The sequence below is a fragment of the Pseudophryne corroboree genome, chromosome 1, assembly GCF_028390025.1.
Source record: "Pseudophryne corroboree isolate aPseCor3 chromosome 1, aPseCor3.hap2, whole genome shotgun sequence".
Taxonomy (NCBI): domain Eukaryota; kingdom Metazoa; phylum Chordata; class Amphibia; order Anura; family Myobatrachidae; genus Pseudophryne; species Pseudophryne corroboree.
Window position 1 is genome coordinate 662963916 of NC_086444.1, and position 13475 is coordinate 662977390.

Consider the following 13475-nt stretch of genomic DNA (forward strand, 5'->3'; position numbering starts at 1 on the left):
TATCTTTTTTCTATTTATTGGAGCATTTTTTTCACTGCACTGTGATCAATGTGGTTAGGTTGGTTAGGATATGTGATCTGCTTCTATGAGGTCACACACATTGGACCAATACAACAATCCAACGTGCCCTTTTAATAAACTTAACAGGGTTTACATTATAAATTCATGAATATATGTTAATTTAAACACCTGTTCCGTATATGGGGCACGCCGTGTGTTGATTCCTAATTAACGGCATATACAGACCTGCAGTACAATTATACCTACTGACCAGGGCGGCGCAATAGCGCTGTGTAAATTACTATCATAAGGTCACGCATATTGGACCAATACAGTATTTCGGAGTGCCCCCCTAGTAGAATTAACGGGTCCATATTATAAACCTATGGATATGTTCCAATTTAAACACTTGTTATGCACATGGGGTATGTTTTGTGTTGATTTCTAATTAAAGGCATACACAGACCTGCAGCACAATCACACCCATAGATCAGGGTTGTGCAAACTGCTATAGTACAGTCACACATATTCGAACTGATTTCTAATTAAAGGCATACACAGACCTGCAGCACAATCACACCCATAGATCAGGGTTGTGCAAACTGCTATAGTACAGTCACACATATTCGAACGGTACACAGCAATCCGATGGTGCCCTTTGAGTAATATCAACAGGCCCACATTGTAAACCCATTACTACTGTGGCTTCCAATATATACGGAGCTCACAATTTTGGAGATTATACATTTTGGGTTTCAACAGCCAATGAACATGAGTGCAGTGGTAACTAATAAGTAAAGTATTGCTTACACTGTAGAGTGAGATAAGGGAATTATCAATAACTAATTGTATGTACTGTAATGGATACGGGGAACACCAGTAACCCTTTGTAGTAAATCAATAGCAACCGGTCCTTGATAACCACAATATCAGTGGCACCATTTGTAATAAATAAGGGAATAATGACGGTTGCAGGGTTCTCTTAGTATATCCTCTGAAACCATTTAGTGTTTTTACATTATTCACAGTATCAGGATCCCAAATACCTCCTTTTTGTTATCCATGTGAGAAGTCCAGGCTACCTAACCCTACATACAGCTATTATACTATATTCATTGCTCTCTAATTGATAAATAAATGAAGCAGAAAATTCAGGCACAGTGAATCAGTTTTTATTTTGTTTATAGCACTGAATTTATTCACTAAACACAAATAAACACATTGAATACACTTTTCCTATTTATGTTTCTCAATTGCTAATAATTTTTTATGATAGTTTTAATAAAAGTTAGATTTTAATATATGTTTACAATAAGAATAATAAAAAAAGTTTTCTTCTTCTCTAAGTGCGCCAACAAAAGAGACAATCCTTTTCTGTCCTATGTTGTTCTGTAATTTATTGTCTAAGGCAGCACCCCCTATGATGAATGACAAATAAAATTTCTTGAAATCAAAAAATCAGGGGATCCTTTCAGCAAATATTATAAACGTTAGTATTTTTCTAGTGCAGAGAACATCCTTATCCCCCATTTCCCCTTTGTATAAGAGTGATACTTTGACTAGCAACTGTTCTCTCGATCTCGCTTTTATCAGGAGATCGTCCAAGCATGGGATAATTGTGACCCCCTGCTTGCGCAGGAGCACCATCATCTCCACCATTAATTTAGTAAAAATTCTCGGGGCCGTGGACAGCCCAAACGGCAACGTCTGAAACTGGTAGTGACAATCCTCCACCACAAATCTCAGGAACGCCTGATGAGGTTGATAAATGGGGACATGAAGGTATGCATCCTTTATGTCTAGAGACACCATATAATCTCCCCCTTCCAGACTTGCAATGACCACCCTGGGCGACTCCATCTTGAACTTGAACCTCTTTAAGTACATGTTTAAGGATTTTTAATTTAGAATGGGTCTGACCGAACCGTCCGGTTTCGGGACCACAAACAGGGTTGAGTAATAGCCCATCCCCTGCTGCAGCAGGGGAACCTTGACCACCACTTGTTGGAGACACAATTTTTGAATTGCTGCTAAAACTACCTCCCTCTCTGGGGAAGAAGTCGGCAGTGCCGATTTGAGAAACTGGCGAGGAGGCACCTCTTCGAATTCCAGCTTGTACCCCTGGGAAACAGTGTCTATTGCCCAGGGATCCACCTGAGAGTGAACCCAGACTTGGCTGAAAAGACGAAGACGTGCCCCCACTGGAGCGGACTCCCCCAGCGGAGCCCCAGCGTCATGCGGTGGATTTAGCAGAAGCCGGAGAGGACTTCTGTTCCTGGGAACTGGCTGTAGCTGGCAGCTTTTTCCCCTTACCTCTGGCAAGAAAGGAAGATCCCCGAGCTCTCTTGGATTTATGCGGCCGAAAGGACTGCATCTGATAATGTGGTGCTTTCTTAGGCTGTGAGGAAACATAAGGTAAAAAAGTTGATTTACCAGCAGTAGCTGTGGAAACTAGGTCCGCGAGACCTTCCCCAAACAACTCCTCACCTTTGTACGGCAAAACCTACATATGCCGTTTTGAGTCGGCATCACCCGACCACTGTCGGGTCCACAGTGCCCGCCTGGCAGAAATCGCCATAGCGTTTGCTCTGGACCCCAGTATGCCTATATCCCTTTGAGCCTCTCTCATATAAAGGACCGCATCCTTAATATGTTCCAGGGTCAATAAAATAGTTTCCTTATCCATCGTATCCATATCAGCAGATAAGGTATCGGTCCACGCTAGTACAGCGCTACAAACCCAAGCCGACGCTATCGCCGGTCTGAGTAATGTACCGGTATGTGTGTAAATTGACTTCAAGGTAGTTTCCTGCTTGCGGTCAGCAGGATCCCTGAGGGCCGCTGTATCCTGAGACGGCAGCGCCACCTTTTTGGAAAGGCGCGTCAACGCCTTGTCCACCCTTGGGGAGGATTCCCACCGTATCCTGTCCTTGATAGGGAAAGGATACGCCATAAGAATCCTTTTGGGAATCTGCAGCTTCTTATCTGGAGTTTCCCAAGCACTTTCAAATAACTCATTTAATTCAAAAGAAGGTGGAAAAGTAACCTCAGGCTTCTTTTCTTTAAACATGTGGATTTTAGGATTAGGCACCGCGGGGTCATCTATAATATGCAGCACATCCTTTATAGCAATAATCATATAATGAATACTCTTAGCCAATTTTGGCTGCAACCTCGCATCATCATAATCGACACTAGAGTCAGACTCTGTGTCGGTATCTGTGTCAACTAACTGAGAAAGCGGCCGCTTTTGAGACCCAGAAGGTCCCTGTGACATAGGAAAAGGTAGGGTATGACCCTCTGTGTTGTCCCTGGACTCTGCTTTGTCGAAACGTTTGTGCAATAAATTCACATTTGCATTTAAAATATTCCACATATCCATCCAGTCATGTGTCGGCGTTGCCGACGGCGACACCACACTCATGCGCTCCACCTCCTCCCTAGGAGAGCCTTCCGCTTCAGACATGCCGACACGCACATACTGACACACCACACACTCAGGGAAAGCTCTATCTGGAGACAGTTCCCCCACAAGGCCCTTTGGAGAGACAGAGAGAGAGTATGCCAGCACACACCCAGCGCCAATAATCTTGGGAAAAAGAAAAATATTACCCAGATACAGCGCTATTCACTGCGCCCAATTATGTGCTCCCCCTTCTTTAAAACCCTCTGTCACCGGTGATCAGCAGGGGAGAGTCCGGGGAGCCAGCTTCTCAGCGTGTGCTTGAGGAGAAAATGGTGCTGGTGAGTGCTGAGGGAGAAGCCCCGCCCCCTCAGTGGCGGGCTTCGGTCCCGCTCTTTCTTTAAACTGGCGGGGGCTCTGAAATAATATCAAACTGAGTAATTATATTCCTAAAAGCCATTGCTGAGGTCTACATTGCAGCCCAGGGCGCCCCCCCCCCCCGCGCCCTGCACCCCACAGTCTGCGCTGTGTGTGTGTGTTGTGTCTCCGAAGCTCTGAAGTCTTCTGCCGCCTGTGAAGTCTTCTGCCTTCCTATACTCACCCGGCTTCTATCTTCCGGCTCTGCGAGGAGGACGGCGGCGCGGCTCCGGGACGAACCGCTAGGGAAGACCTGCGTTCTGACTCCCTCTGGAGCTAATGGTGTCCAGTAGCCTAAGAAGCAGAGCCTAGCATTTAAGTAGGCCTGCTTCTCTCTCCTCAGTCCCACGATGCAGGGAGCCTGTTGCCAGCAGGTCTCCCTGAAAATAAAAAACCTAACAAAATACTTTCTTTTCAGGAAGCTCAGGAGAGCTCCCTGTAGTGCACCCAGTCTCCTCTGGGCACAGTATTAAACTGAGGTCTGGAGGAGGGGCATAGAGGGAGGAGCCAGTGCACACCCATACCTAAAGTTCTTTTTAGTGCCCATGTCTCCTGTGGAGCCCGTCTATTCCCCATGGTCCTTACGGAGTCCCCAGCATCCTCTAGGACGTAAGAGAAAAGTTATTAAAAATATTGTCTATAATGACCTTCCTGCTGTTTGTGTATAAGGTGAATATTAAACATAAAAGCATTCTGTGCTTAGACTTAGGTCCCATCGCCATGATATCTCATTATGGTATGCAATTATTCCAAAATACGGAAAAATATGATATCCAAACTACTTCTGGTCCCAAGCATTTTGGATAAGGGATACTCAACCTGTAATATAGTATGTGGCTGCTATTAGAATATTCCAGTCATTATAATGAGTCAATTCCACAGTTCAGTGCTTCTCAAATCCAGTCCTATGTACACACTAGCTGACTGACAGATTTAATAACATCTATCGGTGGTTCTAATGATTTCTCTTGGGATTCTGTGAGGAAACATGGAAAACATGCACATTTACTGTGTCCCAAAGGACTGGATTTGAGAAGCACTATCAGATTTTTTTTTTTTGGAGTCAAAGATGGTCTGTGGCATTTATTCTCACCTGATGTCCTCAAATAACACCACCAGGTCATGTTTTGTGGATTTCTTTAATCATGCACAGGTGAGTTAATCTATTTTACTGGGTCAGTAATTATGCCACCTGCTTACATACCCAGAAATCCACAAAACATGACCTGTTGGAAATACCTGAGTTTGAGAACCACTAGTCTATGGGATTTAGGTACTAACGGAGCACTAACAGGCAGTAAGAAACCATAGCACAACTGTTCCTCTGGGAAGCCAATGACAGGTAAGAAACAGTTTGACTGCATCCTATTCTACATAGAGATGAGCGGTTCGGTTCTGTAAATATCCAAACACACACAAATTTTGTATCTACAAACCAAACCAAAACCCGGTACGGATTTCTCGAGGATCTCTGAACCGAGTCCTGGTTTGGATCTTCCAGCGGTTCGAAATTCTGATTTTAAATCCGAATTTCGGGTTTTAGATTGCAAAAATTACATAATTTTAGCTGTTCATAGTGTATAGTAGTGTAACTGTAAAATATTAGAAAGTATCTTAGACACGAAGATATGTCACTTACAATTTAATATTGACATTCATCACTTTGAAGAATAACTAATACGTATATTTGAAAATTCAGCAAATTAAGAAGAAAGTCATAAGTTGTGTTGTCTATAAAGCAGCACAAATGCTGGGTAATAGAAAAAGCAATTGAATGTTATATGCTTGATTATTTATGCTTCACTCCATATTAGAGCACAGCTGGGGGTGGATGGTGTGTGCTGAATTTGGCTAGTGACAACTTACTTTCCAGCTGGGAGGCAGTAATTGTATTGAATGACTCCATTTTGGTTGGTGTGAGACTGTGTGTACTGGGAATATTTGCAGTCAGTGGCTCTATGCTTTTATTATTCTCCTCATTCTGTCCCAATGTATGCCACCAATTATCTTCCAAAGTAACATCAATAGATATGTCTGGATTGATAGACATATTCTGTTTAATTTCATCAATAGTAAATCGCTCTGATTTATTCTGAATATGTGGAACTGCAAGAGAAAACAAGCACCTCTTTAATTACTGGATTCCTGTTTAGAACAGATATCAATTTGCCTCATTATATATAGCTAAAATATAAATCTAACAAAAAATAGATATACTGTAGACTGTTCTTGTTTTTAACATAGAAAGAATAAAATACATACTTTTTATTACATTTTGTAGTGCTCCTGTTGTTTATAGAAAAGTGCGTTATTACTGAAACTCCAAAAATTCCAAACTGGTTCAAAGTTCAATCAAATTTTAGTAGTACAGGTGCCACAAATATGTTCATGGCACATATTTCCATAGATGTCCATTTAAATAGGCAGTTTACAGTTTGTATTATAATTAAAATTTAAATATTTTTACTTTTAAACACTATTTAAATATTTTTTAAATAATAAAAAAACATTTGTAATATTTTTTAGATTCAAACAGTACTTACAATTTCTGTTTGATGATTGGCAAAGAACAAGACAAAAAAAACAGTCAAAATATATTAGCTTAAGTAAGAACATGTTCAAACTGGCACAGAGAGATGTGCATCAGAAGCAGTTCACATCTGACCTTCTTTACCTGTGCCTCCACAGTTGCCCCGCCCACCAGCTCTCCTTCCATTGGCCAGTCACAGGGGAAATTCAATGTAAAAATATGATTTTAATTACCTACCGGTAAATCCTTTTCTCGTAGTCCGTAGAGGATGCTGGGGTCCACATTAGTACCATGGGGTATAGACGGGATCATACAGGACAAACAGAGAGTCCGATTTCCTGTAACGAGCAGTCCTCTTCACATAGATTTTCAGAGCCCTTACAACATCCAAGGACTTTGATGAAATTGAGGAGTCAGTAGTCACTGGCACCACAATAGGTTGGTTGATATGAAATGCCGACACAACCTTCTGAAGGAACTGCTGACGTGTCCGGAGCTCAGCTCTATTTTCATGGAAGACCAAGTAGGGGCTTTTACAAGACAAATCCCCCAACTCCGACACACGTCTAGCAGAAGCTAAGGCCAACAAAGTAACAAACAGCCTTCCACGTGAGAAATTTGATCTCAACCTCCTGTAGAGGCTCGAACCAATTCGATTGAAGGAATTGTATCACCACGTTAAGATCCCAGGGTGCCGTGGCCGGCACAAAGGGAGGCTGGATATGTAGAACCCCTTTCAAGAAAGTTTGAACCTCAGGGAGGGAAGCCAGCTGTTTCTGGAAGAAAATGGATAACGCCAAAATCTGGACCTTTATCAGCAGATCGTCCAGATATGGGATTATGTTCACCCCCTGTCTGCGGGGAAGAACCATAATTTCGGCCATCACCTTGGTGAACAGCCTCGGTGCTGTGGAGAGGCTGAATGGCAGTGCCTGAAATTGATAGTGACTGTCCAACAGTGCAAATCTGAGATAAACCTGGTGTGGCGGCCAAATCGGAATGTGGAGGTACGCATCCTTGATATCCAGGGATACCAGGAACTCTCCCTCCTCTAGACCTGAAATCATTGCTCTGAGACTCCATTTTGAATTTGAACACCCTCACGTAAGGGTTCAACGATTTCAAGTTCAAAATTAGTCTGACCGAACCATCCGTTTCGGTACCACGAAAAGGTTTGAATAATAACCCTTATTTTGCATATGAGGTGGAACTGGGACAATGACCTGTGACTTTTCCAATTTTAGGATGGCTTTCCGTAGGATAGCCCTGTCTGTCAGCAAAGCTTGCAAGCCTGATTTGAAGAATCGGTGAGGCGGGAGTTTGTGAAACTCCAGTCTGTACCCCTGGAACACAATATCCTGTACCCAGGGATCCAGGCCGGACGATACCCAGACATGTCTAAATCATCTGAGTCTCGCACCCACCAGCCCGACCTCCAGGCTGTGCGGTCCACCGTCATGCTGAGGATTTTGAGGAACCAGAAGCAGGTTTCTGGTCCTGTGAGCCTGCGGGTGCAGGCTTTTTGGATTTTGCACGACCACCTCTAAAGAAAGTGGTAGGAGGCTTGGACTGTTTTGCCTTAGCAGTCCGAAAGGACTGCGACACAGCTGAAGAAAATGGTTTCTTTGTAGAAGGTGTAGCAGAGGGAAGGAAAGGTGACTTACCCACGGTTGCCGCCGAAATCCATTCATCCAATGCTTCCCCAAAAAGTACCTGACCTGTGTAGGGTAGGTTCTCCAAACTTCTCCTGGATTCCGCGTCTGCAGACCATTGGCGTAACCAGTGTCCCCTGCAAGCTGAGACCGACATGGAAGATATCCATGCAGTCAGCGTACCCAGGTCCTTCATGGATTCCACCATGAACCCCGCAAAATCCTGTATGTTACGTAGAAACAATTCAATGTCACTTCTATCCATTGTATCCAAATTCTCTAGTAATGTGCCTAACCACTTTACCATGGCTTTAGAAATCCATGCACAGGCAATATTGGGCCTTAACGACACTCCTGAAGCCGTGTATATGGATTTGAGCATAGTGTCAATCTTACTATCAGCTGGTTTTATTAACGCGGTAGATCCAGGGACCGGTAAAACCACCTTTTTAGACAGTCTGGAAACAGATGCATCAACTATGGGAGGGTTTTCCCATTTTTTCCTATCCTCCTCAGGGAAGGGAAAAGCAACCAGAACCCTTTTTGGGATCTGGAATTTTTTCTCTGGATTTTCCCAGGATTTTTCAAATATAGTGTTTAATTCTTTTGACGCAGGGAAGGTTAGCGAGGCTTTCTTATTGTCAGTGAAGTAAGCCTCCTCAACCTGCTCAGGTGGCGTGTCATTAATGTTTAACATATCTAATGGCCTCAATCATGAGCTGCACCCCCTTTGCAAGGGATGCCACCCCCCTCAGCACGTCCCCATCACCGTCTGTTGTATCAGAGTCGGTATCCGTGTCATCTTGCATAATCTGGGCAAGTGCACATTTCTGTGGGAACATACTAGGAGATTTTGCAGGAATAGGAACAGAGCCTGACCAAACAGCCATAGAGTTCTTTAACACCTGAGTTTCAGTCTCAGTTTGAGCTACCCTGGTAGAGATCTGAGATATCATCCCCTTAATAGAGGACAACCACTCAGGCTCAGTAACTGGGATCTGAGACAAGACATTACATTCCTGTGTACATGGAATGGATTCCTCCTGAGAGAAAACATCCTCTGCAGCATATGACACAGAGTCCCTAGACATGGCTATGTGAGACAACACGCACACACACACACACACACACACACACACACACACACACACACACACACACACACACACACGGAAATGTCAAACACAGTTTCCCCCCAAGTATGCCACAGAGAGACACAGAGATTGGAGCCAACCCACACACAGCGCTGTCTAAGGTAGATATAAAACAACTACCTAGTGCTTACTATGTACCTTAATAGACTACACAGTAATTTCACAGCCTCCCCCCCTTCTACAACCCCCTGGCACCGCACAGGATAGCTGGAGTTGCTTGGAGGGACAGCTCTCCCTGTCAGCGTCTCTGTATAGGATCTACAAGCAGGAAAATGGCACTGAGCGCTGCTGGGTCCGCTCTGAGGAGAAGCTCCGCCCCCCCCCCCCCCCCCCGAACATGGCGCTGCTTCCAGCTCTTCAATTCTTTATAATGGCCTGAGGATTTCTGCTGGTAGTGTGACCAAGGTCCCTGACCAGTGTAGGGTATAGGCGCTGGCTCAGGGCACCCCTCACAGCGCCGAACTATGTACCGTTGAACCTCCGCAGCGCAGTTAATACTGTGCTCCCACCCTGTTGCCGCCATCTTCACATGGCTCCCCGCTTGCTGAGGGGGCCAGTGACTGTTGTCAGCAGCCTCCCTGTGCCTAACTAAACTCTTAGAAAAATAATAAAACTAAAGAAGCTCTAGGAGCTCCCCTAGCTGTGACCGGCTCCTCCGGGCACATTTTCTAAACTGAGTCTGGTAGGAGGAGAATAGAGGGAGGAGCCAGGCCACACTCTCAAACTCTTAAAGTGCCAGTGGCTCCTAGTGGACCCGTCTATACCCCATGGTACTAATGTGGACCCCAGCATCCTCTAGGACGTAAGAGAAAATAGGATTTTGGTTGCCTACCGGTAAATCCTTTTCTCGTAGTCCGTAGGGGATGCTGGGGTCCATATTAGTACCATGGGGTATAGACGGGTCCACCAGGAGCCATTGGCACTTTAAGAGTTTAATAGTGTGGGCTGGCTCCTCCCTCTATGCCCCTCCTACCAGACTCAGTCTAGAAACTGTGCCCGAGGAGACAACATACTTCGAGAGAAGGAATTACGCAGATAGTGGAGAGATTCATACCAGCTCACACAAACATGCGAATCCAGCCAACATGCCAGAACAACTCAGCAACAGCTGAAACAGTAAATAACGCAGAACTTACCTAGGAACCAGGTAACACTGAACCAGAAAAAACAACGCAGGAAAACGAAGCGCTGGGCGGGCGCCCAGCATCCTCTACGGACTACGAGAAAAGGATTTACCGGTAGGTAACCAAAATCCTATTTTCTCTTACGTCCTAGAGGATGCTGGGGTCCATATTAGTACCATGGCGATGTACCAAAAGCTCCCAGTACGGGAGGGAGGGCGCGGAGGCTCCTGCAACACTGCTTGACCAAACTTGAGGTCATCAGAGGCCAAAGTATCGAACTTGTAAAACTTGGCAAATGTGTTCGACCCAGACCAAGTAGCTGTTCGGCAAAGTTGTACTTCCGAGACACCCCGGGCAGCCGCCCAGGAAGAGCCCACTTTACAAGTAGAGTGGGCCTTTACAGATCTCGGACATGGCAATCCTGCCGTGGAATAAGCATGCTGGATAGTGAACCTGATCCAGCATGAAATCGACTGGTTAGAAGCAGGACATCCAATTTTCTTTGGATCATAGAGGACAAACAGAGAGTCACTTTTCCTATGATGAGCCGTCCTCTTCACATAAATCTTCAACGTCCTCACTACATCTAAGGCCTTTGAAGTAATTGAGGAGTCAGTAGCCACTGGCACCACAATAGGTTGGTTGATGTGGAAAGCCGACACAACCTTAGGCAGGAATTGTGGACGAGTCCTAATTCCACCCTGTCTTCATGGAAGATCAGATAGGGGCTTTTACAAGATAAAGCCCCCAATTCCGACACGCGTCGTGCAGAAGCCAAGGCAAACAAGGTGGGAGGTGTGAGAAACTTGAGATCAACCTCCAGTAGAGGCTCAAACCAAGCAGATTGCAGAAACTGCAACACCACATCAAGATCCCATGGAGCCGTAGGCGCCACAAAGGGAGGCTGGATGTGCAGAACCCCTTTCAAAACTGTCTGAACCTCAGGAAGAACAGCCAATTGTTTTTGGAAGAAGATGGACAAAGCAGAGATCTGGACCTTGATGGAGCCCAATCTCTGTCCCATATCCACCCCTGCTTGCAGGAAAAGGAGAAAACGTCCAAGTTGAAACTCCACCGCTGGAAACTTCTTGGCCTCACACCAAGAAACAAATTTCTTCCAAATGCGATGGTAATGTTTAGACATTATCCCCTTCCTGGCCTGTATCAGGGTAGGAATGATCTCACTCGGAATACCTTTCCGAGCTAAGATCTAGCGTTCAACCGTCATGCTGTCAAATGTACCCGTGGGAAGTCTTGATAAGCGAACGGCCCTTGCAGAAGCAGATCCTCCCGAAGAGGTAAAGGCCGTGGATCTTCCAGCAGAAGAGCCAGCAGATCCGCGTACCAAGACCTCCTTGGCCAGTCCGGAGCAATGAGGATTGTCAGAACCTTTGTTATTCTCACGAGCTGAAGAACCTTTGGTATCAGAGGAAGTGGAGGGAACACATACACTGACTTGAACACCCACGGTGTTACCAGTGCGTCCACCGCTACTGTGTGTCTCTTGACCTGGAACAGTACCTCCGTAGCTTCTTGTTGAGGCGTGAGGCCATCATGTCTATGTGGGGAACCCCCCACCAACCGGTTACCTCCTCGAACATCTCCGGATGGAGGCCCCACTCCCCTGGATGGAGATCGTCTCTGCTGAGGAAGTCTGCTTCCCAGTTGTCTACGCCCGGAATGAAGATTTCTGACATCGCCACCGCGTGCCTTTCTGCCCAGCTGAGGATTTTTGACACCTCTGCCATGGCAGCCCTGCTCTTCGTTCTGCCTTGACGAATTATGTAGGCCACTGTGGTCACATTGTCCGACTGCACCTGAACAGCCTGATGCTGTAGAAGGTGTGCTGCCTGCAGAAGGGCGTTGTACACGGCCCTGAGTTCCAGGATGTTTATTGGGAGGAGTGACTCCTGAGCCAACCATCGTCCCTGGAAGGTTCCTCCCAGAGCGACTGCTCCCCAACCTCTTAGACTTGCATCTGTGGTTAAAAGGATCCAGTCTTGAATGCCGAACCTTCGCCCTTCCAGAAAGTGTGGAAGTTGCAGCCACCAGAGGAGTGAAATCCTGGCTTTCGGAGACAGGCGAATCCTCTTGTACATGAGCCCGACCACTGGTCCAAGAGGTCCAGTTGAAAAGGTCGAGCATGAAACCTGCCGTATTGCAGAGTGTCACGAACCGATCTCTCACCTCTGCGGGTTCTGGGGTTCATCCGTTGCCGGTGCGGTTGCTCGCTGTGCTGTGCGGCCGTGTGGGGACGCAGCGTGATCAGTGGCACAGGTGATGCAGGATCTGGGAGCTGGGAGTGCGGGGACCAAATGGCCAAAGGCACCGCTGTGTGTCTGCAGTATAGGAGGTGGCCATGTTGGAGACCAAATAAGCAATACAGAGCACTTGTGAAAACACCTGTGGGTAAGTGTAAACCAATCCCGTGCTTGAGCTGCCTTTAAGTAGGCTTGGATTATGCTACTCTGGGCCAGTGCTTTGTTGTTTCTATGCTATGCCCTAGCTCTGTGCTCTCTCCGTGCATTCCTGTGTGATTCCCGTGGTCCAGATATCGCCTCCGCTCCCAGGGGTCCGTCTGCAGCCTTCACTGCTAAAGATCCTTCAGCTCCCTGCTGTGCTGTCAGTCAATCACTCTCCCAGTGGCAAACAAGTGGATTCCCAGAGTCTTGCAAGAGGTTACCCTGTCTGCCTGCTTCAACCACACAGACTTTGGAGGATTCTACTAACATCAGCTGTTCGTTTGCTCTGCTCTAAACTTAACCCATTCATCACCATTGTCGTCTGCTGCAGTTTCACAGTGATCTTCAGAACTCGCAAGTAACCCATTTCAGTATTATATTTTCTGTGTTGCTACAATCAAGGTCAATTCTTCACAGCCTTTCAGTTAAATCTCTAAACTTCATTACAAATCTCTACAGTTACTTATTTATGTCTGCATTATCCAGTTAACACACTTTACAGTTCAGCATCAAATCTTGTTTCTTTTGGACAATTCATCATTCATTCACTAGCCTGCTTAAAACTCAGTTCTATGAACATTTCCTCAATGTATCTTTAAGACTGTTCCTGCTTATCATTTCTACCACTTTATGCAATACGTCAGTTTATGTATGGTGATTTATAATTTGTCATTTAACTCCTTACTGGAATTGTTGCTTACAATAAATATATGAAACGGAACTTTCTTCGTCC

General features: G+C 45.6%; 1 protein-coding gene across 7 annotated transcripts in view; it reads right to left on the reverse strand.

The window, feature by feature from the left end:
- SHOC1 (shortage in chiasmata 1) overlaps window positions 1-13475 on the reverse strand; it is a 642525-nt gene that overhangs the window by 376213 nt on the left and 252837 nt on the right. For all 7 annotated transcript variants that reach the window (XM_063914688.1, XM_063914690.1, XM_063914693.1 and 4 more), the window contains one exon: window positions 5687-5926. In XM_063914688.1, the coding sequence (XP_063770758.1) occupies window positions 5687-5926 (240 nt within the window). The remainder of the gene's footprint in view (window positions 1-5686; window positions 5927-13475) is intronic.